This window comes from Gavia stellata, chromosome Z (genome assembly GCF_030936135.1).
Source record: "Gavia stellata isolate bGavSte3 chromosome Z, bGavSte3.hap2, whole genome shotgun sequence".
Lineage (NCBI taxonomy): Eukaryota > Metazoa > Chordata > Aves > Gaviiformes > Gaviidae > Gavia > Gavia stellata.
Window position 1 is genome coordinate 41,755,834 of NC_082637.1, and position 23,731 is coordinate 41,779,564.

Consider the following 23,731-nt stretch of genomic DNA (forward strand, 5'->3'; position numbering starts at 1 on the left):
ATACCACTTTGCTTTCCAAAGTAGTTTCAGCAGAAAGATTAAGGGTCTTCAGACATGGTTGTGTTCTGATTTCTGTCACTTTAGATCTTAGTGCATCTCATAGCAGGCAAAAGTGAAAAAAAGAAAACAAAACCATAAAAACCAATTAGCCTATTAGAAATGTTCACCTCAATCACTTTGTGTCTAGGGACTCAAGCTCCAGCTTTGTGATCAGTGGATGAACAGACTGCCAATTTTGCTAGTCCTGTCTGACCCCTCAGCAACACTGAACTCTGCATTAGTCTTCATGGAGCGACAGGGTGGAAGTTATACTTCCCATACCAGTGCTGTTAATGTTTTACACTCCATGGCCTAAGCTATGTCTTACATCACAACTCGGCTTTCTCTCGTATACCTTTCCAAGTAAAAAGTGTCAGCTGTGACTACCCAGACCAACCGGCTGATAGCACATAGCAATGCTTATTTCCTTGAACCTATAGCTTGCAACTGAGGCCAAGAGTGGTTTAAGGAAGTCATTTAGCCTTTATGAGGGAGAAGGAGGAGGTATTGACTAGCCTATAGAAAATATTTCAATACTTCATAGAAAGTTGTTCCACAAAATATGTCTATTCACATGAAAATATTTTATGACGTAGTGGAGGAAAAAACAGAGGATAAGATCTACCAAAAAACAGAGATAGCTCTTTCTTCCTGTCTTAATGTTCAAATGCCTTCACAGTGGCTTGCCAGGCTGTTTCCTGTAATGGTGCAAAAGTTGTAAGCTTAATCCTCTGCAGGTGGATATCATCCATCAACAACCTTTATTACGACTATTCATTTCAAATTTTGGTGGAGAAAGAGATACGGTGCTCAATCCCGGAGAGTGTGGTTATTGAAGAATTATTGCATGTAAGGAACCATGCAACGGCAGTATAATTTTCTTGTTGACACCAGTTCTGGCAGCTGGTATATGAAACTAGTATACAGAATCAGCTGACTGCTGTGGCTAAAAGCACAAGGAATTATGGCAGCAATGTGAAAGCATGGGGCTTGTGAAAGCATGGGGCTTGTTTTCCTCATTGCTAGGCTCCAGTCCTTCAAATTTTCCAACATCATGACACTGTGCGTTGCCCACATAGAAGAATTTGCAGGATTTGAGATTTAATGAGACCCACCCAGGTTCACTCTAAAATTGTAATCCTAATATTAATTCAGTGTAGGACTGGCTTACTGGTCTTGCTAAGTCAAAGCCAGAATAGGCTGAAAGAAGTCCTTTCAGTGAAGCTTTCAAACGTCAAGCAAAGCTAAATCTGTAAATTAAAATGGGTCGAAAATCCAGTAAAATATTTGCTATTATGTATAATGGGGGTCATAATTATGTGTTGATACACATCATAGTTAATATGATTAAATTCTGATATAGATCACCTTTAAAGTTATTTATTACACAAGAATTTAAAATTAAAATCCTCCTTGAGTTTTTATATCATGTCTTTTGCTTGAGGAATTCAGCAGATTGAATCAAGTTTCAAACTTCCTGAGACTAAGATACTAGCTGTTTTTTCTCAACAGTCCTTTTAAACTAAGACCCTCTGTTCAGATCAAACAAGAAACACTAGAGGCAGCTACTTAATTTATATTTCCTGTGATTTTCTTCTTTCCTTACTCTATGATTTAATAAGAAATTCTGTCTCAAAGCTATTCTTTTCCTTCTACTTTGACCCTGACGAAAAGTCATGAAACTTTATAACATCATATTTGGTGATTGTTTCTTTGTTTTTATAGAATACTATGTGTTTACTTCCATTTAAGCCACATGGTTAGGACTAAACATCAGGGGAAAAACAAGAAGAATGCATTCATGTGTGCAGAAAGAAAAAAACATGCTAAGACTTTTATTACATGCACCTTGGACAAATGTGTGTGCTTTTACAGTCATACTTGAGTCACAGAACAGTTGGAATGATTGCATCGAATATAACTGATTCTATTCTACTTCCTTTGCCAATTAAGAAAGCGCATGCCAAGGACCAACCTGTGAAATTTCACAGTCGACAGGGAAAAAGACAAATAGTTATTGTACAAATGGAACTATATGACAAAAAAAAAATCTTCCATCATGCACTTATCTACAATTGGTCTCAAAATTTAAGTGATAGAATTATGCACTTTTTAATTTTATCTGTGTGAAATTTTCCCTTTTTCAGAGTGTTATAGGACTCTTGGATTAGATAGTCTGACTGCTTTCATCTGAAAGTGGGAAGAGTTGATAGCACTAGTCACTGTGATCTTTATTTTTTAACTGGAGTTGAATCAGTATAGAGTTATGATAGCAAGAAGGAAAAAGAAATGTTTCATTGCCAGGGGGAGTAAAGGAGCAGTATCAACACTGGAACATACAACCTGGATGAAAAATATTGTAGTGTGACAAATGTCTTCAAGTTCTCAAATGTAGTTATGATTCTAGCTGAGCCAAAAATAGAAAGATAATGAAAATTCCTTGGCATAATAAAAATAATGCCTTGTCTCTTGACCCTGACAGAAATGTGCATGACATGGAATTCTTATGGGCTAAATAAGATCAGAAAACTACAAATATGCTGCTAGTTTTTGCATAACTGATTTTCGCATTGATGTAGCAATGTAGGTCACAAAATAATATATGATCTGAAACTTTTTAAAAAAAATACTGTATTACATAATCCTATAAACATTCGGTGAAGAAATACACCTAAAAACAGAGGTATGAAATCTTTGTAGTTCTATGAGGGACTGTCTAACAGATTTCCTGAACTATGACATTTTAAATATGCTGCTTGCATCATTACATCATTACACACGCTTCCCTAGTGAGAGCATTGTATGTTCAAAGCATAAGCAAAGTGCATAAAAACAGTTTCTTGTACAGTTCACAATATCTGAACCAGGGTTTATCTGACAGTGTTTCAAATTGATCATTCACTCCAATGACTTCATAAATGATTGTATTCTTCAGATGTTTTCAACTTCTTCACTTACAGTTATGCAAATATGCTGTAGGTATTACAGTAAAACTGTATTTTTAAAAGGAAAAAGTATCTGTAAGGTATTAGTCTACTCCTGATTAATTCAGGAATTTAATCATTAAGTTATACTTCACTTGTGTTTTTCACATTTATTTATTCCCGGACTGAAGCATTGCATTAGGTGGACAACTGAAACTTGGATATTATTTTTCAGGAAAATCAAATGGCAACAATCTCTGGGTACTTAACAGAAAAAAAAAAGATTTGCTAACTATACAACTAAGCCTAGACTGTAATAATGCCAAAATATTACAATGCCCAAATCCCTAGGAAATAAAATGCTATTTTTGTCTACCTGGTCTACATGGACTTCAGCAAAGCCTTTGACACTGTTCCCCACAGTATTCTCCTGGAGAAGCTGGCGACCCGTGGTTTAGACAGGTACACTCTTCGCTGGGTAAAAAACTGGCTGGATGGCCGAGCCCAGAGAGTTGTAGTGAATGGAGTGAAATCCAGCTGGCGGCCGGTCACAAGCGGAGTCCCCCAGGGCTCAGTTTTGGGACTGGTCTTGTTTAATGTCTTTATTGATGATCTGGATGAGGGGATAGAGTGCTCCCTCAGCAAGTTTGCAGACGACACCAAGTTGGGAGGGAGTGTTGATCTGCTTGAGGGTAGGAAGGCTCTGCAGAGGGATCTGGACAGGCTGGATCTATGGGCTGAGGCCAACCGGATGAAGTTCAATAAGGCCAAGTGCCGGGTTCTACACTTTGGCCACAACAACCCCAGGCAACGCTACAGGCTTGGGGACGAGTGGCTGGAAAGCTCCCCCACAGAAAAGGACCTGGGGGTGTTGATCGACAGCCGGCTGAATATGAGCCAGCAGAGTGCCCAGGTGGCCAAGAAGGCCAACGGCATCCTGGCTTCTATCAGAAATGGTGTGGCCAGCAGGAGTAGGGAGGTGATCGTGCCTCTGTACTCGGCTCTGGTGAGGCCGCACCTCGAATACTGTGTTCAGTTTTGGGCCCCTCACTACAAGAAGGACATTGAGGTGCTGGAGCGTGTCCAGAGAAGGGCGACGAAGCTGGTGAGGGGTCTGGAACACAAGTCTTATGAGGAGCGGCTGAGGGAGCTGGGGTTGTTTAGCCTGGAGAAGAGGAGGCTGAGGGGAGACCTTATCGCTCTCTACAACTACCTGAAAGGGGGTTGCAGAGAGGTGGGTGCTGGTCTCTTCTCCCAAGTGACTAGTGACAGGACTAGAGGAAATGGCCTCAAGTTGCGCCAGGGGAGGTTCAGGCTGGATATTAGGAAAAAGTTCTTTACTTAGAGAGTAGTGAAACATGGGAATAGGCTGCCCAGGGAGGTGGTAGAGTCACCCTCCCTGGAGGTATTCAAGGAACGTGTGGATGTGGCATTGTGGGATGTAGCTTGATGGACATGGTGGTGTGTGGTGTTGGGTGGGTTGTGGCTTGTTGTTGTTGTGTGGCGTGGGTTTGTGGGGGTTTTTTTGTGTTTTATTTTGGGTTTTTTTGGTTTTTTTTTTTTTTTTTTCACGTTGGACTCGATGATCTTACAGGTCTTTTCCAACCGTACTGATTCTGTGATTCTATAATGCCAAACTTCGCAGAAGTGTTTCTAAAAGAAATATAACTTACTGCAGGGAGCAAGTTTCCTTTCTCAGAAACAGGTTTATAAGAGCCACACTTTGGATTTGCTATGTGTTTGCCAAAGCAACTGGCCACAAGACGTTTTCAATGAATAAAAGATTTTTCTGCCTCCCATCCTCCCCCTCCTCAACAACAAAAGCCACTAAGGGTTGCATGGGAGAAGATCTATCAGGCGGCATAGGACTTTCTCTGATATTTTCCATTGCATTGTGTCAGACAAGGCAGAGAAGAAAGGTCTGCACTGGGAGGAGAGGAATAGCTTTTCATGCAGTGATATGGAAGGAGCCAAACCTTCCAAAGTGGGGTTTGGGGGGAAAGAGCTGCCATACTCCTGGCTGCAGGAGTCACTGCAGAGGCCGGAGGGCTGCTCTCTCTTCCCATGCAAACCTCAGTGGTGCTTCTAGCTTCTTCCTGGAAGTGCGTCTTCTCTCTTTTTTCTGACCAGACCTGGGCAGGTACAAGCAACAAAAGTGAAAAGAAAGCATTTACCTTTTGTAATGCATTATACGTCTGAATGCTTTACCATTCCCACTTAGTGCAAACGTCAGAGTAATAGCTGTGACTTGGATGTAAGCTCTCAAGCCTAAAAACTTGTCTTTACTTCCTCCGTCCACTTTCATGTTTGGTGAAAGGCAACTATAAGTCAAAGTCACAATATCCATTCCGACCTAATCTGCTGAGAAATTCTTTCCTTAGCTCTATTTGACATCAGTATCAAGGCTTGCTAGCATGTTACTCAGTTTGGTTTCAAGTGGTATGTCATTGGCGTCGTTTATTAAACTCTTTCCTTATTTGAGAGTTAGCTAACCCATGTTTTACTCCCATGTTTTGGTGTGGTTAGTACTCTGAATGGTTTCCAATAGCAGTGCTGATTGTGGATTTCCATGCATGGAGAGTGCCGTGAACATCTGTTCTCTGTCTGTACAGGATTTTGTGTGATATATAGGAAAATCTTTTAAAAAGTGAATAACATCTGATGGTATTACCTCATCACATGAGGACATGCCTTGCAGCTGTGCTGTAAAGATAAATTCCATACGTTCTGCCATATTGTTCTCCAGACTAGAGCAGGACTGAGTTAGTGCCAGAACTCAGTGAATTAGGGTAAACCATGGTTTGCTGCCGATTGCTGTCCCATGATAATGGCTTCTCTGAAAGTCTGTGCTGAGTGTTGTAGTAATTTCAGCCCTCTGGGGATATCTGCTGTGTACTAGAGCTTTGGAGTCTTAATGTGATTCAAGCAGTGTGTTTTCAGTATCTTTCCCACGCCCAGTTCTGGTGTCCATTCATATACCTAAAGACGACTTCTTCTTTTTTTAACCAGGGCCGAACATAAAATCTGAAGAAAACACAAAATTGCTTTCAAGTTGACAGGTTTATCATGCCAGATTTCCCATAAAAAGAAGCCACGTTAATAAGTTTTTTGGCTCTTGAAAATTTTGGCCCTTTTTTCTTTCATAGTAAAAGTGATTGATGCAAGTCCTCTGTGCTGTCTTTGGAGTGTTACAATGCCCTGTCTTGTGAACTAGTCATCTATAATTACTACTCCCACATTACTCTGTCCCTCTCATCCCAATAGTGATCACCTGATTTGGCAGCAGTTTACAATTTTATATAATGAATTAAGAAAATCTTCACAAACGGCCTCTTTACAAAGCTGTTAACAGAGACATTTGGAAAAACAGGCATGGAACTTGCATTATTAGTGAAAAAAAGGAATAGAAAAGATGTGCCTATTTGGGGGAATCAACTACTATGAGCAAGTTTTCTTCAATTTATGCTTTGGAATTCTAATGTAATTTTGTATCTCACCGGTTTCTGAATATTTCTTAATGTGTTAAATATTTAGCCATTTGATCTGCCCTTGCATTTTCTGAAATGTATCTTTTGCAGTTTCTTTCCTTGTAGAAATCTCTGTCCTGCTACACTTCACTGCTACCTGCAGTGAAGGTTCACTACTCTACACAGTTGTACTTCAAGACAAAAAAGAGAAACTTGGACAGACAGTCCCAATTCATGTCTAACAACCTTGAATATCTCAAAAAATATCACATTAGTCCAGCAGATTTCATAGCAAACTTACAGGGCTGGCTTTGTTTTTCTTTTTAAAATGGAGACCCTATAAATAAATTTCCATTGGAGAATGAAAAAAAACATGAGTATAAACCTGAAATATTTCCATAATATTTTATCCCTGCTTCACATGAGATGTTGATATATCAGATCGGGCTATGTACAAAGAATAGGTACATTTACAATTTTCTCTGTGTCTGTAAAAAGCTACAGCTATGAAGACCTGAGAGAAAGAATACCTGCTTCCAGGTCTCTCTTGGTTGCAGCTAAAGCCCACTTAAAATTATTAGTCCAAAGAGATAATAGGATTTAGACTGAGTTGTTAAATCTTCCTATGTGAAGCACAGAGGTGTGTAGAGAGGGAAAAGAATGTTTCCCTGCCCAAAAGAAACACCCTCTGGTGTTTTGCCTTCTGGGTGTTTCAGTGGGCAGACTGAATTTTCCCCGTCTTCAACTAAGGGAAGCTTCCCTTCTTTTGTATCTGAGCAAATGATGAGTTTGGCTCAGCAGAAGAGGAGGGAGACAAAAGAGCTGATCAGCAATGTTGTCTCATCTCTTATAACTGACCTTTCTTTTGTTCCATTTCTCCAAAACGGTGTCTGGAGGAGGGCTAGAGCGTGATGAAACCAAGACCTCAACGAAGGCATTCTAGCAAAGGATGCCTGTGGGGCTGCATTATGCAGAGGGCTCAAGAGGGACTAGTGAATAACTGCAGGGCTGGAAGGTGAGATGAAATGTGAACAGTGGCATATAATTGGTCCATTTGAATGTTTAGGCTTGGAGAACATCTGGAATCCCCATTCCTTCAGGTCCTTTCATACAATTATTTACAATTTAATTTTAATTGCTTCATCAACTCAGCACCCACACAGTGGCTAGCAAAACCACCTCACTCTAATGAAAGTGCAGACAATGTTATAGCTGTCATACATTTGTGGGGTAGAATGAGCAATTTAGAAATCAAGTAGTTCAGACCAAAATTAGATTCAGTGCAAAACTCCTACATGTGCATTTTAACCTCACGATTTTTTGTTAGAGAGCAATGAGATCTGTCTTAACATGAAGGTTATTGTCTTTCCTTAATTTGAGGAGTTAGGAATAATGCTACACTTTTTTCAGATGCCAGAAACAAGTTTACTGGTTTAAAAGATAAGTAGTCTGCCAGCACTGAATGGCAGAAAAATATTTCCTGTGTATTCTACTTTCCAGTTATGTATGTACAGCTATAGACTTCTGTGATACCATGTTTCATTATGATTTGTTAAGCTACATTTGTCATAAATTAGAACTTCATATAGGTGTATCGCTGTTCCGTCAGATTTTGATTAAAACAGCTTGATTTTTATAGCAGTTCTTTACAATTAGTATTATAATGATAGATACTTCTGTGAAAGTGTTACCACAGTGCTCAGCAGTGGTGGTCGAGAAAACCAAGTAATTTTTTTATAATAATTATTAGGAAAGAAATAGATACCAAAACAGTGAATGTCCGCTTGCTACAATACCAATCTGTAGTTCACCTTTGGTGCACAATTGTGGTTCCTCCCAGAAGGAAGGATAAAATTAACTGGAAAAGATTTGGAGAAGGACAGCGAGGATGACAAAAGGTAACAAATGGGTTTCTATGTGAGGAAATACTTGGTAAATGGTTAATCCGGGGGGGGAAAAATAATTAAGAATGTATCTTGAAAACCATGACTGGTGTGAAAAGGATGGATGGGAATTGACTGTTCACTGCCTCTCTCACTAATAAACATCATGGGAAAGTATGAGGAGTCAGGTTTAAAACAAACAGAAGAAACTGATTCCCCCTGCAGCAGGGAGAAAGATGTTAAGTATGCATGCTGAAAGTTTGCATGAAATCAGCAGACAAGTTTGTGGAGGAAAGCCTATGGAGGGTTACAGAACGTGTAGTCCATGAGCAGAAAACAGTTGCTAGCTGAGAAACTATCAGGAAAAAGCATTATATATATGTGTGCCGGTTTTGGCTGGGGTAGAGTTAATTTTCTTCATAGTAGCTAGTATGGGGCTGTGTTTTGGATTTGTGCTGGAAACAGTGTTGATACACAGGGATGTTTTAGTTACTGCTGAGCAGTGCTCACACAGCACCAAGGCCTTTTCTGCTTCTCACACCACCCCACCGGTGAGTGGGCTGGGGGTGCACAAGAAGTTGGGAGGGGACACAGCCGGGACAGCTGTCCCCAACTGACCAAAGGGATATTCCATACCATATGATGTCATGCTCAGTATATAAACTAGGGGGAAAGCTGGCCGGGGGACTGCTGCTTGGGCTGGGCATCGGTTGGAGGGTGGTGAGCAATTGTTTTCATTTGCATCACTTGCCTGTTTGTCATTGTTGTTATTTTCCTTTTCATTGCAATTTTTATTACTATTATCATTATTATTATGATTTTATTTTATTTTATTTCATTTCAGTTATTAAACTTTTCTTATCTCAACCCACGAGCTTTCTGGCTTTTACTTTTCCTATTCTCTCCCCCATCCTGCTGGGGCAGGGGGGGAGTGAGCGAGCGGCTGTGTGGTGCTTAGTTGCCAGCTGGGCGTAAACCACAACAGTCCTTTTTGGTGCCCAACGTAGGGCTCGAGGGGTCTGAGATAATAAGAGATTCAACAGAATTTATTAGAAGGGGGTTCTGTCTGTTAAAAGTTACAGGTCACAATATTGATTCATCTGTTCTCGACATTAGTTTATTTGATCTGCACCATGCTCTTTATTTTGCTGTACCTGTTAAAGATTGGTGTTGGCTTTTTCAGCTTGCTGTGCTCTGTAGTGATTAGTGATGTTTTGCCTGGGAGTGTTTTTAAAACACTGACCTTGAGCTTAATCTGGAATTTGGTCTCTGTACTGAAGCCATTACTGTACTTCGGGTACCATCTCATGGAGACATTTAACAATTATACTTCTTCCTCTGAGAGGTTTCTTGTGGAGGAAATACAGAACGGCACCCTTGCTACCACCTTCTGTGATGTTGTCTCCCTCGTTACAATGACTTCTCAGTATCTTGAACATCCTTGGGTAGTTAAAATACTTCTATTGGTATTTCTTAGAAATATTGCTTCAGTTTTGTCTAAGGTTAACAAGCAATTTAGGAATATGACATCATGCTCAGCATATAAAGCTGGTGGAAGAAGAAGGAAGGGGGGACATTCAGAGTAATGGTGTTTGTCTTCCCAAGTAACCGTTACGCGTGACGGAGCCCTGCTTTCTTGGAGATGGCTGAACACCTGCCTGCCGATGGGAAGTAGTGAATGAATTCCTTGTTTTGCTTTGCTTGCCTGCGTGGCTTTTGCTTTACCTATTAAACTGTCTTTATCTCAACCTGTGAGTTTTCTCACTTTTACTCTTCTGATTCTCTCCCCCATCCCACCTGCGGGGGAGTGAGCGAGCGGCTGTGTGGTGCTTAGTTGCCAGTTGGGGTTAAACCACAACAATATTTGACATGTTTTTCCTGTTCTGTAGCAGCTATTTATGGTGCTTGTAGAGACAGGATAGTGGGCTAGATGAACCCATCATCTGATCAAGTAGGGCTTTCTTGCTAGGAAAGGTTTATTTACTTATTTAAAGAACTTTAACCTCACAGCAGATTTATTGAAATCGTAAATCTTTCTCTAAAGAAACATCATTAATTAAATCAATAGGCTTAGTTCTTCCCCTCATATGCCAGTACCCATAGAAGGAAATAGGGGAACTTTTTGAAAGTGTTCTTTACAATATATCCTTCATTTTAATAAGCTTTTCTTTAAAACTTTCCCCTTGCACTTCTACTGATCCTGAGGAGGTCTGTAGGAGCCTGGATGTCTATCTACACCAATTCTTGTATCTAATCATCCTCCCTGGTTCTTTTTTAAATGTCTGCTAATCTTTCCAGTTAATTTATCAATAGCATGGATAATAATGACTGGTCACATATGCTTGGTCTATGTAATATTTTGAAAATATATAAAGCATGAACACAAATTTGTATAGCAGTATTAACAGAGACATAATATTTTCATTTCTGTTGCCTTGCAGTAAGAAAAATCTCAGATATAATCCTTAAAAGCGTAAACTATTGAGTGAAAAGTTCCTGATTATTTTTAAATAACTCTATTTCTTCCAAGTACAGTATAAAAATTACATCTGGTAAACAATGCTAACAGATAAATTCTGTAACATACTGTAGTAATAAATGACTGCATTCTATGCCCTCCTACTCTGTACTGAATAGAGCTTGATTTTCAAAACAATTCAACATTGTTTGTGGAACAACTCTGACGATAAAGTGTTTGGGAAATCAGTTAGAAGAACAAAATGTACGTAAGTACAGCTCTAGTGGGTAAAGACCTGATGGCCAGCTTCTAAGATGCTACTAGTAATAAGCGTCTGCTAGAAAAAGAAACATTTTGGAACAGCCTAATGATGCCTATCTTAATGCCCAGAGAGGTCAATTCCTAATGCTTCAAGCAAGACATAAAAGTGCTTATAATGCTTATAATTGGGCAACACTGAAAGGAGGGTTAGAAATTTGGCTTGAGAGCATCCAGTAATAAGGTTATATTGAAGCATTGCCATCCTTTGTACTAATCTAGCTATAGAAGTTTACAGATACAGGGTCTTTACTCAGAGATAGTGGGATTTGCAGAAGTGCCCATTTGATTAAGAAATGCTAATCGCATCAGCTTGCAATAGCACTGATGCAGTTCAGTCACCAGATGCTCCTGCAAATCCTATCTGTAATTTGCTTCAGTAATACCCCATTGCCTGTCCAGCTGCTCTGCCCCAGTGCAGGGTAGAGCAAGGCTTTTAACCACACCTCTCTTGCCCCAGTGAAACCTGTCTCACAACCTGGTTACTTGCTGGAGATAAACAAAGTTGGGAAGCAGAGGGTTAGAACTGCCTCCAGTTCTGCTCTGCCACTGAAATTGCAGGTTTCTAAAATTGTCAGTCTTGGTGCTCTTTTTAAAAGAATGTTAATTCAGATGTCAGCAGTTAAGCAGCCCAGCTACAAAACATGTGAAAATCTGCCAGAATTTATCTTCCTGAAAAATTTATGTTCTTGATTAATTTTTAATATTTGCTGCCTCTTTTATGAGGAGTCAGTACTGAGCTCATTGCTAACTGCTGTTGGAGAGTTCATTTCATTAACAGTGAGCTGGGTTGAAAATGTAAATAATGTGTATGTTTGTGGCATTAAGTGTGCAGCATCCACCTCTGTTTTGCAGTTGCACCATATTGAAAAAGACATCTGTCTCTGCTTATTGGCTGTTTCTTTAGTACTCCTCAAAATATAGGAGTATCTATGGTACTGCTGGTTTCATTGCCAGAGAGCCATAACATTAACGCATCTTTAAATGAACGATGGCAAAGACAGTTGTCGTTTCCTGGAGCATCAGTGGCATATACCAACTCCACCTAAGTCCCTATCTATAAAATATCCTTCACTGTGCCACCGGGTTACAGATGCGAATGAGTATAACCGTTGTTACTTGTGTTGATTTTGTAAGATGTAAGATATGGCTTCTGCCCCAGGTTACTTTGCAAGCTGAAACCTGAATGCAGGAACAATCTCCGGAATCTTCTCAAGCCCATGTGCTGAAGTTTCACTCCAAAGTCAGATTTGGATTTTTACTCAGTTATCCCAATCCTGTGAAATCTTTCCTTTCTTCCCCTCACTCTTTCTCCACCCTCTCAACCAAACCAAATTCCCTTGTGTTAAAATGCAAGCAGTCTGTTCCTGCTGACTCCCCAGTCATATTCTTTACCTCATTGAGCTCTTTACTAGCTGCTCTCTCCACACTGCAACTTTCTCTGCCTTTGCTGTTCTTCACAGACCATCTTTGGTCTGATCCTGTGCTAAAGAGATGTCACAAGATGTGCACATAGTCTCTGTTGCTTTGAACTGTGTGGTAGAGAAATCTCACAGGTCATAGCTTTGCTGGAAGAGAGTGTGTATATATATGCATACAGTGTATATGTACATACTTTATAGATACATTACATACAAAAGACATGTGTGTATTTTACACAAAAAACTTGGGAACCAAGAAAGAAAAAAAAAATCTCATGGATTAGGCAGCCTAGTAGAAGCTTCTCAACATGTGTGATGGTATAAGAAGTTTAGAAGTTGATGCATATGCTCAGCCTTGCCCACCCTGGGCCCATCAGAGCTAATAATGTACATGCAGAACAGTTCAGTGCTTGTGCATTCATCAGTGCCAAGGGTGGACAGAATGTTTTCTATGCATTACATGCAACCTTATTGAAAAGGAAAGATGGGTATGTATGCATATGTAGGAGTACAGAGGAATTCATCCAAACTTGGGGGGGAGGGAAGAGTAAAAGTATTTTATATTTGGAAAACTCTTGAAGTAAGTAAGTGAACACATATAATTGCTATGTACTAAAAAAGTCTAAGTGTTGTTCATATGAAAAGGCTGTTCATCAGTGTTGATATCAATAGGGTACAGTAAAGTAGTCCTCAAATTTGTAAACATTCAAGCTGTGTTTTAAGTTACTAACTTTTAGGCTGAAAACAATGCAGTTGCTTATATCTGAAAGACAAAGGTTTATGTTTATGACTTTCTGAAAAGTTACATTCACTACAGTACAGCAACTGTGGTGAGAAACAGTGACAAACCCCAGCTTCTTTGGAAAAATGCCATTGTTGATTAATTGCAATATATTTCAACTGTGTATAGATTTCTCACAGTTCCCCAATAAACACACTGGTTTCATTCTTTGGAGATTAACAATCTCTCTTGTGTGCTCAGGTTCTTTCCAGTTTAGTACACTGTTTCTTTTGAAGGATTTGTTTTCTTAGGTTGAATGTAGGAACTCAGAGCACCTTATGACACTTTCACAAGCTCACTCTCTAAGGGGGAAAGAAGAGGGGGAAAAAAAGCCTGTCAAGGCTTAGGCCAGTTAAATTCAAGCTCTCAGGGGATTTGTTTTTCTTTTGGCATCAGATTAGATGTTCAAACCAAGTGGTGTTGTGGGGCTGTGGATGAGTGTCTGCCGAACCCTTAACGAGGCTAATCCCACAGCAGCACATTCCAAGCAGCTAATGGGTGCAAGGGCTTCGCTCGCTCTCGCATCTCTGCTCTGCGGATGGACTGACCGCCTTGTTCAGGGGGCGGTCACAAATGTGTTATTAGCAATGACCGGCAGCAGGGAAACGTGGACAACAGAGTTTGCTCCAGGACACACTTAAATGCCAAGTTTGATACTCAGGTAAAGAAGAGGGAGAAAAAATGTTCTTGGTGGGATTTTGCAGATAGGTTAATGAAGAGAGAGACTCAACCTAGAGATCTAAGCTATGAGTAAACCAAATCCAAGTATAAGTATGGCATGTACTTAGGAGTTCACTGTGGACTTTAAATTGTCTTATGAATTAATACTGAAAGAGTGTTTATGAAACGAGAAAGAGAAGATAAGCTTCTTGCTCTACTATTCTTGAAAATACTTTGCTATACTTTTCTAAGCTTCTTACTACTTTATTAATTCACATTATAAGCAAGAGTTCAATGCAGAGTGTTTTTTAATGAATGTGTTGATTTCCTCAAGTTATTCTAATTTTGTTATGAAGACTCTGCAGCAAGTAACATAATTTCTTACACCTCTGAACCTTGTATTTCATTGCAAATGATCCCTGTTACAGAAAGATGCGGCAGTGAAACCAGATGCTTTCTTTTTAGTTTGGAAGGACAAGGAATTATGAAATGAGTAAATTGTGTATTATGGCATTATGACTCTGTCAGGTAGGATAGTATATTGTTTGAGATCTAGAAGCTGGAAAGTCTTTTTTCCTGGTGTGAATAAAGGTCTTTTTAAATCAGGCTATTATTTTTGCAATATTACATTTGAAGAAGTATGATGAAAACTCAAATGCAAATTATTATTATTATATTTAACGTAGCTGACTTTCTTCTCTACTTGAAAAGACAGTATGAAAAAGAGTAGGAAAACAAATTTTAAATGTCAGTTTCTTGGTTTTTGAAAGCCTGCTTGTATAGCTAAAGAAAACAGTTTTCAGTGAAGTACCTGTTATGACATCTTTTTGTATTGGATCTTGAGGCTTAGAGAAATTAAATTAGTGACCATCTTTAGAAAAGATACATTAGGTCTATGCAGTAAGCAAATTCACCAAGGTAAATTATTTCCAAAGAAGTATGCAAAATTTATTAAATTTAATAAAGGATATTTTTAGGGAGTCTTGGCAACATGAATGATAATTATATGCTATGTGAGCTCTGCAGTAAGAGCTGATTTTGCATGCCAGGGGGAAAAGTTGGCTTATAAAAGCTTTTCATGCTTTCTAGAGAAGATAAAGGATATTGCAGGCATGTAGTTAGTGTTAAAACAAACAAGCATGAAGACAAAACAGGTGTTATTCTGTAAATGTTCCTTTTTTGTCAAAAAGTTACTGTGTGTATATATATATACAACAAAGGGATTCATAAATCTGCGGTTTATCAGTGTATGACTTCTTAAGGCAATATAGAAACCTTGTGTACCCTTGGAGCTCCAACAGGAGAAATTTCAAGAATGTCCATGCAGTAAAGTATGTAATTTCAAATGTTAGCATTGCAATACCTGAATAATAATTGTAACTTCCTTTCTTTCTCCACAACATTAAACAAAAATAAAAACTCTAATTTTCCCACATAGTTCAGCTTCAAAAGTACTGCAATAAGAGGGTCAAATGAAGTTCATAAAGTTCACTCTGGATGCTTTGACAGTTCTAGAAAGTTAGTTTATAAAAAGCCTTTCTTTGCCTGAAAACACTACTAAATTGAGAAATTACTCAATGCACTAGACTTCTAAGCTGATTTGACTGTATAATATACAATGTTGTGATGATGATGGTGATTATTATTATTATTGCTTGCATCATAAGCCTGTCAGTTATAATAATTTAGAACCCCAAGGTAATCTCTCCTATGTAAAGTAAAACTTTTTTAGATTTTTCAGAATTTCTATTTAACTGTCCTTAGCTTAAAAATGAAACACACCTTAGCCCACATTCTATACTATATTGACTTCGTTTGCTACAGTAAGGAAGAACAATCAAATACAGTTCTATTTAATGTTTTTAGTAGACTTTTCTTTTTCCTGATTGTAAAAATTATGTTAGGGTGTCTGCCGTTCCTACAAAACATGAAGTCTACCAGATTTTTTGAATAAAAATGCAAGTAGAGCAAAGATAAAATATTGCTACTTAACATGAGTGACCACTAGATCCAATAAGGGTTTATCTTCTGTTAAAAAAGCGAAAGAATAACTTTTTATGTACTGAGAGTGATAAGTAAGGAATGTTGCTAGAAATATGTATTATGGTACTTCATGGTTTATACTAGTGACATTCATTGACTCCAAGAAATTTCCACAGGTCACAATGATTTTCAAAAGTCCCAGAAATATAGGTTTCTGGGTTTAAACATGAAAAACAGGATGCAGGTTGAGTTGACAAAAAGGTAGTATTAGATAGTTAGTAAGGTAACATTAGTTAGTAAAGCTAATAGATAGGTTGCTATCTAACCTTACATAGTAAAAGGTAATTAGTTAGGTAATGTTATAAAGGCAATTTCATATTTTCTCTTTTTATAGAGGTAAGATGCTTAGATTTCCTTTATCTAAAGCTCATTTCACATTACTTAACTCTCAGATAACTTTGTCATAGTTCGTAGTTTATAGTTCCGTTTATGCTGTGCAATTAAATAGATAATTTTATTATTTAAATACATTTTATAAAATGTATCGGTTTGAAATGAAGTTTTAAAGGGAAGTTGCAACTCATCTCCTTATTGAATGAAATAACTGTATTCTATCTGGGGGAATCTTTTAGAGCGCTTGCCAGAATTCATGTGGTATGGAGTAAGGAATGTCTAGATAATTAAAAATATTTCAGAACTCTGAAAGTCTCGTTTGTTATTTTGGGGTTTTTTCTTTCCTACACTTTTATCTTTCTTTTAAAAAAGATCTCTTGTGTATCTGACTACACTGAGGGAAATTACTTGCTTTCCTGCAAATATGTGGGGGAAGATCGTGAATGTTATGAACAGGCATAGCTTCGCTGAAGTCAGTCACTTTTACAGGTTACATTTGACTCTTAATTTATCAAAGTATTTTGTGTCTTGTTTCAGAAACAGATTTTTTTTTTTTTTTTTTTTTTTCATTAAGATGCCCACATATGAAATTGTATTTTCTGGCTCCATCTTAAGCAGCACTCTCAGTACTTGTATAAAAAATTGCATTTGAATCATGGTGTTCTAAGTTTTATTGCGAGATACTTATTTTCTAGTTTCTGAGATTTTTTTTTTTTTTTAATTAGAGCTGACTTAGTTGTCTCACTAAAATGGAAATAGATTTTTTAAAGTATTTTTAATGAAGTGTGTTTTTTCTCTACCATGCAGAATGCTTTACAGTTTGAAATAATTCTTCTCTAGTGATTCCTGCTATGATAATATAGATGACAGCATCAAAGTCATCTGGCTCATGAATATGAAAAAAATCTTAAGAGCTTGTATTGAGTGCTCTGCTCTAGAAGGGAACCCTAGTTCTAATAGAAAATGTTTGCTTTGTGCAGAATGTGCACTGCATATCTGCAAAATCAGTGAAGTTTTCTTTTACATTTGAAGTTTCTTTTCAGTTGTACTGTAAGTTGTGTTTAATAAGCAAGCAGAGCTCACAGCATTTCCTTTCTCTTTTTTAGGCACAGAAATCATGGATAGAAAGAGCATTTTACAAGAGAGAATGTGTTCATATCATACACAGCACCAAAGACCCCCATAGGTAATTGCATGCTACTTGTATGAAAAATGAAAGTCAATTGCAAGTAGATGTCTGTATACATGTGTGCATACATATGTACATGGATATAAATAGTTAGTAAAGACTTATTTAATCAGAAGGTGATTGAATTACATTTGGAGTGATGGATTCCTATGGACGCTATTTGTTTATGTTTCAAAACTTATTTAATCAAAAAAAAAAGATAAATCAAAGGTGGATCAGCATCTATGTTTAATTTCCTTATCTTCTTAGTTCAATATTCAGTATCTTGAATATTTACCTAAATTGGATGCATGACCGACAATACTGTCAAAAGAAAATAATTGCAGTGAACTACCAATTTAAAATATGTGCTCGTCCATGCAAAAGCTGATTATTTGACCTGATGTCATCTGAAGACAGCAGAAAATGTTCTTTACCTTCATTTTGTACATATTTAGAACAAAGCATGATTTTATTGAAGTATAGGAGAGTCCAAAGTCAACAAGATCATAGAAAGAAAAGGTAGTATCTGTTCTATGTTGCTTCCACAAGCAGAGGCTCCAGATATTAGGAAAGTGGTCAGCAGAGTTGAAAAGGTCTTTATTTTGACGATTTCTAGGCCATTTAAGATACTTTGTTTCCCTGTTCAGTTTATGCATGCATGTGACTCAAGTTTTCTGTTTATTTAATGTCACAGGTGTTGCTGTGGGCGTCTAATAGGTCAACATGTTGGACTGACTCCAAGCATCTCTGTTATTCAGAATGAGAAAAATGAAAGCAGGCTTACTCGCAATGACATCCAGTCGGAGAAGTGGTCCATCAGCAAGCACACGCAGCTCAGCCCGACGGACGCTTTTGGAACCATTGAGTTCCAAGGAGGAGGCCACTCCAATAAAGCCATGGTAACCATGTTTTTCTCTTAGATAAATAATGCTGCTAGCTCAAAAAAGGCATTCACAAAGAATAAACAGCATTCTTTCTTAACTTCATTTTAAAGTATTATTTAGTGTAAGACGGTACCATATGTTTTTACGTATCATGTGCCAAAGAACTGGTTAACAGAATTAACTGTAAAAGCTGGAGTGCAGTGTAAGAGGGGCTACCTTTATGAAGACTGAAGACATGCTAGTGTGCTGCTATCTTGATTTTCTTCCACTGGCTAGCCATCCCTCCTTTTTCTGAATAACTTTAGAATTCAACTATGGTTTCCCATTGCTTGGTGTGTCTCCAAGGCTGACAAATTTGAAATACACCAAATTTCTTCTAATATTCCTCCAGACATATGTCGATGGATGAACCAGTTAAACTTACTTGTTCATCTTCCAATGAAATAAGAGACCCAGTAAGTGTCTAAGCTAGGAACTGGGAAACCCCTATTCTGCCACAGATTTCCTTGAGCAAGTCCTTAAAAGTAATACAATGCTACGGAGCGATACCAAACTACATTAATCTGAAGGCATTGCTCCAATAAGGTGGAGAGATATTTCCAGCACCCACAATAACCCATGCATATATTTCTTCTATGTGGCATTACATGAAAAGAAGAATCTCTCTGGCTCTATCTAAACTGCAGAACCTGGGATGTTAGGAATAAAAGATGTGTGTGTACCTAGCACATATTTGCTAAGACACTGCTGTGGGCAGCAGTGTGGGCAGAAGCAGAACCCCTGGGCGCTCTGCAGAATAACCTGCTCAGCAACCCAGTACCATCTTCTTTGCCTGAATTCTTCCCAACAGGTCTCTCAGACCTGTTGGGGTACTAGATGGATTAGAGGCAATGAAGAGCCAGATATTTTCCTCAGATGGATACATAGGTGCTGGAGATGGAATGATGACTTGAGTGGATGGTTCTGTTTGCCCAGATGGATGGCTTCTTTTCATAGAAACCAGAAAACACTATTGCACCAAGAAACAGAAAATTAGGTCATTTCTCTGAGAGCATCAGACACCTTATGTTCAGTTGATAACCAATCACCTAAAAATCTGCATGCTATCGCTGGAGACTCTGATTCAGTAAATAACATTTGTTTAGTGTGAATAAATTGACACCTCCCTCATCACTAAAATGAACCAAACTGTGCTGTTGGTGTCTTCTCAAGGAGTGGGAACAAAACAGGATACTTTTCACCAAAACTGAGAAAGATTCAGAGATACAGTAACCATCATGCTAGTAACCATATATGGGTACTTTGCATTAAATCTGTCTTTATAAGAAAGGGTAATCACTAGAGTTTTTTTGAGTGATGTCCTTGAAAATCACTATAAAACAATAAACTACCCTGCCCAGGCAAAAGTAGTCTTGGGCAGCCAAGAAATTATGAAGAGTTTAGGGAAGCTGTTGATACTAATTTCTCTAAAGGATTTCCGGTCTTTGTTGGGATTCTGGTGTCCTGGCACAGTGCCATAAAAGAATAGGAGATGCTCCAAGGTATATGCTGTGTACTCAAAGAAATATACTTGAAGTGAAACTGTGGAGATAAAATTGGAAGTCAACATGAAAGAAAGAATAATCTTGTCCGGATTATTCAGGAATGAAACTATGAAGAATTCAGAAAAAAAGAAGGCAAAAAGGGGTTAAAAAACTGAGAGGCCTAAATAACTACATAAAACTTAGGGATGAATACAGACAAAACATTTACTGCTGGAAAAACTCTGCGTTTATTTCACAGTACTAGAATCAGGAAGACAGTTGTATCTGCCATCTATTCATAATCATTAAACCCCACGCGGAACATGGGAACAACTGTATTCTTCATGAATTAAATAAATCTATAAAAGCTCCAGAAATTCAATCATCCCACCACTGGGAAAAATGCTTCAAATTAAACAATTCACTAAATATCTCTTTAATGGGAGTCCTGCTTCATTACCACCAATGAGAAAAACATCCTTCATACGCCTAAAACACAAATAAGGAGGTTTGCATAACGAATAATTGTGCATTTTTTAAAATGGAAACAAAATAAAGATCTTTGTTATATTATGGTGTGTTTGTCACTGAACACAGTATGAAGGTGTCCTTGTGGTCATATTTCCAGCCCCAAACACTACTTTAGGGTAGATTATAGTCAAAGAACTGCCTAACTAGTTGCTGCAGTTTTATTAATAGAAAGAATGAAACTCCTATCTCTGAATTTACTGGGTACAAGGTCTTTCCCATAATAAATCTTACCAAATCAAAATACTTCTGTGAAAGCCAAGAGTTTGCTCAGTCAAAGCAACCAACCAATTTTGCCAGCAGAGGAGGGGAAAAAAGAGCATTTAAATTATCTTGAAAAATAAGGCTTGGAAAAGGGAATAAGTACATAATAGTCCTTGGAAACGTTCTTGTTCAGTCAATATATTTTCAAACCCAAAAGCAGAGAAGCTGGAACATCAACAGGGGCAGGGGGAGAGAGGGAAAAGGGAGAAAACATGATAAATGGACATTTGTTCTTTTCTAAAAATATGCTACTTAGTTATCTTCTAGCTACTGGATATCAAATATCACTATAGCATACAAGCTGATTTTTGCTGACAATCATGCTGGGTTAATATTGTGCCTATTGGCTAATAGAATAAACTGTAAAGCAGTAAAATTTAGCAAGCTGACTGACATGAAGGAAAGCCTCAGGGGAAAAATTTGGCATAAAATTCACCACCTGTTCCTTACTGTATTTCCTGAAATGGATGCCCATACATGAAATTTATTAGCAAGGGAAACACAGAACTGAGTAGTGTTATCTTGGTCTGTGTTAACAGCAAACTTGGTAAATTTTTCTGAATCAGGCTACAAGGAATGAGATGGGATTTATCAATGGAAACCATATCCTCAGATTTATAATTGGGAAACAGGTAGTTAATTAATGAAACAGATTAGTGTGTGTAAGACTGAGAGATAATTATTTTCTCCATTGGAAGTAACAGAATTACATTTTAATAATACATATTATTATCAGCATATTAATAAATTATATAATTACTTCTCTATATTTTTTTTTTTTAATATATGTATGTATACATATATATAGCTAGTGAGGCCACACCTCGAATCCTGTGTTCAGTTTTGGGCCCCTCACTACAAGAAGGACATTGAGGTGCTGGAGCGTGTCCAGAGAAGGGCGATGAAGCTGGTGAGGGGTCTGGAGCACAAGTCTTATGAGGAGCGGCTGAGGGAACTGGGGTTGTTCAGTGTGGAGAAGAGGAGGCTGAGGGGAGACCTCATCGCTCTCTACAATTACCTGAAAGGGGGTTGCAGAGAGGTGGGTGTTGGTCTCTTCTCCCAAGTGACTAGTGACAGGACTAGAGGAAATGGCCTCAAGTTGCACCAGGGGAGGTTCAGGCTGGATATTAAGAAAAATTTCTTTACTGAGGGAGTGGCAAAGCATTGGAACAGGTGGCCCAGGGCAGTGATGGAGTCACCATCACTGCAGGTGTTGAAGGAATGTGTGGACATGGCATTGTGGGACATTGTTTAGTGGGCATGGTGATGTTGGGTTCATGGTTGGACTTAATGATCTTACAGGTCTTTTTCAACCTTAATGATTCTTTGATTCTGTGATACACAAATTTGATAATAAATATATGTATACTTTACATGTATATTTGCAAGCTACAAATGCAGTGATATAATATTATATCGGTTGCCACCAGACAATTAACAATGGCATCTTTAACTGTGAAAATGAAACTTACACTGAAATTATAATAGAACACATGGATTTGTAACAAACCAGAAAAGACAATGTGCATTTATATATTGCAAATAGAAGTGACTGTGCCATTGATTTCATTTCCACAGCCACATAGAACAAAAATTCTCAAACAGCATGAATTTTGATAATTGAGTTGTTAAAGTATCTTCAGTGGACCTGCATTAAGCTACTTAAATCAATCATGTGAATAGCTGAGAGTGCAGCAGATCATACAGAAACATATAGCCAAGATTAGATAACATTGGTTAACAAGATCATTTACTAAAGAGACCTTTCTTTCAGCCTTCACGTAACCACAGATGATTCTGCAACACCACTGTGGTTTTTAGATCTCCTTCAATCTCATATTTTCTTTACAAGTGACTCATCCCATTAATGTTTAAAAAACAGATTTAACAGTTTTGCTCTTCACATTTACATTGTTTTTATGGCAGACTTTCAATTTTGACAACTGAAAAAGGTCTGAGAGGGATGTGGAGATACATAAACTTTATTAACAGCTTTTGCAATAAATCAGTGGATTAGAAAAAGATAGGAAAATTAATAAAATGTGATCTGCTTACTGCAGTTGGCTCTTAGAAGTTTAAGAAATAACATGGATGAGTTCATCTATCTATATACTGGCAATTTATTACCCTAACTCTGAGAGCAATTATCAAACCAATGTGAGTGATTCCATTCCAATTATGAGCAATATTCTGAACAATTTCAAAATCGGTTCTGCTCATTGGTGGACCAGTTAAGACAATCTTGCTGTGACACATTTTGCACTGAACTTGTGACCAATCTAAACCAATTTCTTTAATTTATTATCTGCCTTTCAGCACACAAAAAACCTTTAACATTCTTTCACTAATTGGTGTGCCTGGATTCCATATCAACCTTTTTTTGAAGGACCACTCTTTACAGAACTGAAATTTCTTTGATCATGGTTTTTCAAGGTTAGGTGGAAGATGGCTGTTTGAAAAGCTTTAGTGAGTTAAATACATTCCTCCTAATTAATGCATTCCAATGATACATTTAATAAGCACAATAGAAAGCTAACATATGTTTGCAGCTGTAGAAGAAATAAAGTTTGCTTCAGTGTTATAAGCTTAACCTTTCTTATGGTGCATGGAAACATGAAAGAACATCAGTTGAATTCCAATGTACATAAAGAGTTTCTTAGACTTTCTAATATTTAAATCCTCAAAACAATATACTTTATTAAGGATATTTGGAAATCAGCCACATAAAAAGGTATATTTCTGCTTTTAAAATATATTGAGTTTTATCAAAACTGTGGAAAAAGGATCTTAAAAGCCATCAGTGCTTTCAAGAGAAAAAAAAGAGAGATAAAACTGTAACTTGCATAAACCATGAAAAAGGCAGCAAATGTTTTTGTTAAAGTAAATTAAAACTTAAAGAACATTTACAGAATTTAAAAGATGGTGTCCTACATGGAGAAAAAGGGAAAATAACACAGAAAATCATCTATCCAAAGTCCATTTAAATCAGTGAGGATCCTTCCACTGACTATTTAGTGGAACTTGGATGAGGCCT

At 37.8% G+C, this 23,731-nt stretch overlaps 1 protein-coding gene across 1 annotated transcript in view; it reads left to right on the forward strand.

The window, feature by feature from the left end:
• TRPM3 (transient receptor potential cation channel subfamily M member 3) overlaps positions 1-23,731 on the forward strand; it is a 446,509-nt gene that overhangs the window by 275,646 nt on the left and 147,132 nt on the right. Inside the window, exons 2-3 of the mRNA XM_059833677.1 lie at positions 17,434-17,513; positions 18,193-18,397. Of these exons, the coding sequence (XP_059689660.1) occupies positions 17,434-17,513; positions 18,193-18,397 (285 nt within the window). The remainder of the gene's footprint in view (positions 1-17,433; positions 17,514-18,192; positions 18,398-23,731) is intronic.